Here is a 5,292-nt window from a genome sequence, read left to right as displayed (position 1 = left end):
AGAACATGTTTTAAAGTTAGCTCAAGAAAAGAAATACTGCAGGAAGCACATGTTTAACATTGATCTTATGAAGTAAATGAAGAGCTAAGAGAAAAGATAGAATGAGAAACTCCTCCATTACACACTTCTCTTTTGTTTATTCTTCTTTAGTAGGAGAGAATGAATGATCGATTTGTATGAGACTAAGAACCATTCGTTTTCATGTCACCAAGAAAAATAAAAATTAGGGGTGTCAAAAGATGGCACATACTAGTAGGCTCGATCGGAACTTATCAGTTAATAAAATGGTCATGTGCCAGATCTAGATCGATTATTATTCAAGTGTTCATGGTGTTTTGTAGAAATGTGATGAACAATTAATTCACATTGGTAATCAATTATTTATAACTCGATTAATTTATCTATAGTTTGATCAAGTAAATGTGTTCATACTTAACCTATGAAATACAAATAAATAAAGTAGAAATCGATGGAGATTGATTGATTGATACCCCTAATATAAATCACTTTTTCTTTATGAAGTTGCGCACCACTGCACATCACCTTTCGTGACAAGTCTACAACCTTACGCAGAAACAACTATGAAAGGCTTGCCTTGGAGGACGAAGGATGTGGGACCTGATGTGCCATCATCATCCTTCGTTAACCCAACATCATCTCTCTCCCAGATATCCTTAACATATGGATCTAATTAAACAACACGGTCTCTTTCTCTCTCCTCCTGCACCTTATAAATGCCACTTCGCCGTTTAATGCGATCTCCATTCGATCTTCCTGCTTGTTCTATCACCCTCTCTCTCTCTCTCTCTCTCTCTGTTCTTCTTCTTCTTAAAAAAAATATATATAGTTTAGTTATGGTAATAGAAGGTTGTTGATTGTTTCAACTGCACTGGAAAATGATGGTGGTTGGTGATATCTACAAGTTCCTTCATGAGTTGAAACCTGTATTAATGATGGTGTTGGTTCAGGCCATCTCTGCTGGGGTCAGTGTTTTCTATAAGCTTGCAACTGAGGATGGGATGAACATGAGAATCTTGGTTGCCTACAGATACATATTCGCTACCATTCTCTTAGCTCCCTTTGCTTTCTTCATCGAAAGGTTCTCTCTCATTCCTTCCACCAGTATCTGATTCATATTTTTTTCATTTTATCTATAAATGAGATTATTAATCTGTTCTTCGACTTGTTCTTGTAGAAATAAAAGACCAAAGTTAACATGGATGGTCGCCTTCCAAGCATTTCTTTGTGGGTTATTTGGGTAAGTCATCATCCTGGTCGATCGAATTCATATTATACTCTTCTTGATGAAGGTATTGTTAGTGGTTTCAGTAGAACTAATTCTTAAAAGCTAGCCATTAAGGAGAGGGCGGAGTGCCCAAGTACCTATTAAGTAGGGGTGTCAATTCTGAGCCCGCATCGGTAGGCCCGACTAAGTCCGGTAGGTTTACGACCCGACCTGAACCAACCCGATTAATAAAAGTGTCGGGCTCATTAAACGGGCGTTCACGGTGCAAGTAGTTAGCTCGTCGGGCACCCGACTGAATCGACAAGTTTATATGCCTGACTTGAACCAACTTGTTGTAGCCCGATCCATCCCGACCCCTTTAATACTACATAAAATTCATATTTTTCCACTACTAGTATGAAACAAATTAAGCTTTCTTACCATTTGCTTTATAATATGATTTGATTTAATTAAACTTTATTTTGTAAGTTGTAAAGATCATAATCTCATCTTACCAGAGAAAAAAAAGGTCATAATCACTTCTTTTCTTTGTAAGAAAAATCATATTTTCATATCATTTCTCTTTTTATTAAAGATTTGCCTCACATATTTTTTAGGCATTCAACCAATTTAAGAAGAGAATTTTAGAGTAGACACATTTAGAGCCCATTTAGACTTAAATAGGTCCGTAGCCCGATTAAGACTTGTTTAAGGAAACCTGATTAAAACCGAACACCGATCGACCCAATCATAAATCATATCATGCCCCTCAAAGCTAGGCCCGTTTACTTAAACAAGCACTCACGATGCAAAACTTTCAAGTGATCAAGCCTGATTAAGCTCGATCAAGACCAACACAACCCGATCGATTGACACCCCTACCTATAAATTCCCATATTAGGCCATTCAAATCTGATGTGGGTTTATTGAGTGCTTAGACTTAACACTTTATTCTCTCTTAGTTCATGTTTGATTAATAAGGAATTTTTTCTTCATATCGAAACGCTAGGGGAACGTTGTCTCAGAATCTGTATGTGTCAAGCTTAACCTTAACATCAATGACATTTGCCGCAGCCATGGTAAACCTTATTCCAGCCGTAACCTACATCATAGCTGTGATTCTCAGGTAAATTTTGGGTTTTCTATTTATTTTTAATAATGGTGTGATGGATAGATCCATGATCGTTGATGATGTTGACTAATCAAAAGGATGGAGAGACTAGGGATTCGGACGGTAGCAGGGAAAGCAAAGCTGGTGGGGACGGCGATAGGTATAGGAGGAGCAATGGTACTGACATTCTACAAAGGGCCTGAGGTCAAAATTTGGTCAACGAATATTGACCTCACACGTGGACTTGGGTATGGAGCATCCAGGTCAGCATCACACGTTGATAATAGCGCGTTGGGATCAATCCTAGCCCTTGGATGCTGTTTGTGTTATGCACTCTGGCTGATTGTTCAGGTGTGATTTTACAACAACTCCTAAGCGGAGTACCTAAATTCACATCCACTGATTTGGAATTTCCCTTAGTTTGATTCCGTTGATTTTGTAGACTAAGATGAGCGAGAGGTACCCATGTCACTTATCAAGCACGACTTTGATGTGTTTGATGGGGTCAATACAGAGTGCAGGATTCGCTATGTGCGTTGATTATAAGTGGGCTGAGTGGAAGCTTGGATGGAACATCAGGCTTTTGTCTGTAGCTTATACGGTATGTGATTCCCAATCGACGAAGGAGATAGAGTTTGTTAGTTTATTTGTTTGTTTTATTCTCTTGATGATTGAAGCATAAGTTTACTGATCAATATGTTGTGATGGTGTAGGGAATGCTAGCAACAGGGATGATGTATGCGTTGATAGCTTGGGGGGTAAGCGCAAAGGGCCCATTGTTCGTATCGATTTTCAACCCTTTGATGCTTTTGATGGTGGCAATCATGGGCTCCCTGTTCCTCGCGGAGAGGCTACATGTTGGAACGTAAGAACCTTTTGCATTCCTTTATTATTATTATTATTATATTTTTTTGTAATTAAGTTAGGATTTGTTTGGTTGCAAGAAATGAATAGAAAAGAAAAAAACATTGCTAAAGCAACGAGAAAATCAATGATGAAATCTATGTTTGGGATTAAGTTTTTCTTCACCATGATAAACAAGAGTCCTCTCACGATGACATCTAAACTATCTGAGTAAACCCAGATCACTGGGTAGCATTTGAACCATCTGACATCACCAATGAAAAATACTCAGGAGAGGAAAACTTTTACCATGATTTTTTTTTTTTGTTTTTTTCTGATGGGTATCAAAGTCTTATGGGCCCATAATGACCCCATAACAGCATGAATCGGGTTATACTTGATTGAATAAGAACCATTCAATTTTCACTGAAAGCAATGAAGAGTACTAAACAATCGCATGTAAATGGTCTCAAAGAGGTAAGAGGAGTCGAACTCAAAACCATGTGTTTCCTGAGGCGAAGGTCCCTTGTCGACTCGCTTCTCTCTTTTCTTTTTAAAAAAATCAAATTTTGTTATCTTTTTTCTTGCAAACCAAACGTACCTAGCTGTCAAGTTTTTTATGAGATAGTTTACAACAGTTATTGACCCTTTTTAATCGATTTGGTGATACCAATTCTATTTACAATTTGTTTTATAGCTTAGTAGGGGCAGTACTGATAGTTGTGGGGTTGTATGCGGTATTGTGGGGGAAGAGGAAGGAGATGAAGATGATGTCTCAGCTTTTGCCATCTAAGGGCTGCAGTGATTCAAGTGCATCAAGGTGTTAGTCACTATTAGTCTATCTTCTTCACTCACTGATACTGATACCAACAGCAACAACTACAACCATTACATTGGCCTCTCATCGGCTGCTTCTCATAACTAAGTGGCCGATGTAACCTTAGCAACAACAGCAACAACAGTGGTGATGTCATCACTGATCATGGAGCATTGATAGTCGTATTAAGCATCTGTAACTGATAAAAAGGAAAGGAAAGTATCACAAAGTATAAATAAACAAAGAATAGGAAAGAAGAAGGAGATTTATTAGTTAGAGGTTATGGTATTTCTTGGGAATGATACAACCCAACTTATTTGTAAAAGTACTACCAGGATTGGATCATTGGCTCTGTAGTTTTGATATGAATTAAAACCTCTTTTTTTTCTCCCTTGAACTTAACACAATGACTTACTTAACTGACCTTATATCTTTTCTGATTTTTTAACTAACACAAAGCTAACTTGAATGGCTACATTTCTTTTTCTTGGACACGGATCCTCTCTGGGACCCCCCCTTAATACCCATTTGACGGTTGGGCAGCACTTGGGATGCATGCCCAGGTGTTGCCAACCGTTGGATGCACGCTGGAGAGGATTTCCTTTCCACGTACATTCCTCATTTATCATCTTCAACTCATAATTAATGCAAAGGCTCTAAAATTCAGTTACAAAATGATGCATTTTATAAGAGGGATTCTAAAGTGATCGATGAAACCCCCCCCCTCCCCGCCCCCCCCAAAAAAAAAACTCCTATTGAACATACATCACTCCAGAAGTGTGTTGGTTACGGGTGTCAACCATTCGGGCCAGGCCAATTTGGATCAGGCCTAGACAAGCTTGACCATTTGGAAGCCTTGCATCTTGAATGCCCATTTAAGTAAATAGGCCTAGCTTTAGGGGGCATGGTACGGTTTATAATCGGGCCAATCGGTGTTGGGTTTTAATTGAACGGGCCTTAATCAGGCCTTAACGGGGCTATGGACCTATTTAAGTCAAAATGAGATTTAAATGTGCTTACCCTAAAATTCTTTTCTTAAGTGGGTTAAAGGCCTAAAAAATATGTGACGCAAATCTTTAATAAAAATGAAAAATGATATGTGAATATGGTTGTTCTTACAAAAAAAAAAAAAAAAATTATGATCATTACAACTTGCAAATACAAAGTTTAATTAAATCATATCCTATTACAAATCAAAGGGTAAGAAAGCAATGACAAAATAGAGATTTTATGTGGCATCAAAGTGGGTAATGCTACAATGAGACCATTCAAATATGGTGAAAAAATGTATCGATT

The 5,292-nt window shown here is 37.9% G+C and overlaps 1 protein-coding gene across 1 annotated transcript; it reads left to right on the top strand.

Moving 5' to 3' along the window:
- Positions 1 to 767: 767 nt before the first annotated feature.
- Positions 768 to 4,360, top strand: LOC122061259 (WAT1-related protein At1g68170-like). The gene is made up of 7 exons (XM_042624477.1): positions 768 to 1,099; positions 1,196 to 1,258; positions 2,235 to 2,351; positions 2,435 to 2,687; positions 2,779 to 2,937; positions 3,050 to 3,201; positions 3,877 to 4,360. The coding sequence occupies exons 1-7, from the start codon at positions 897 to 899 to the stop codon at positions 4,004 to 4,006; spliced, it is 1,077 nt and encodes a 358-aa protein (XP_042480411.1). The 5' UTR covers positions 768 to 896; the 3' UTR covers positions 4,007 to 4,360.
- Positions 4,361 to 5,292: the final 932 nt, after the last annotated feature.

Source organism: Macadamia integrifolia, chromosome 2, assembly GCF_013358625.1.
Source record: "Macadamia integrifolia cultivar HAES 741 chromosome 2, SCU_Mint_v3, whole genome shotgun sequence".
Classification (NCBI taxonomy): domain Eukaryota; kingdom Viridiplantae; phylum Streptophyta; class Magnoliopsida; order Proteales; family Proteaceae; genus Macadamia; species Macadamia integrifolia.
Note: the sequence above shows the minus strand (reverse complement) of the source record. Positions and strands in the feature narration are given on the sequence as shown.

Bases quoted from the DNA above. Each gene is read 5' to 3' on its own strand.
- LOC122061259 (XM_042624477.1), top strand. From the start codon at position 897: ATGATGGTGGTTGGTGATATCTACAAGTTCCTTCATGAGTTGAAACCT. The intron at 2,688-2,778 runs GTGTGATTTTAC...TTGATTTTGTAG, and splicing joins CACTCTGGCTGATTGTTCAG to ACTAAGATGAGCGAGAGGTA. The intron at 3,202-3,876 runs GTAAGAACCTTT...TTTGTTTTATAG, and splicing joins GAGAGGCTACATGTTGGAAC to CTTAGTAGGGGCAGTACTGA.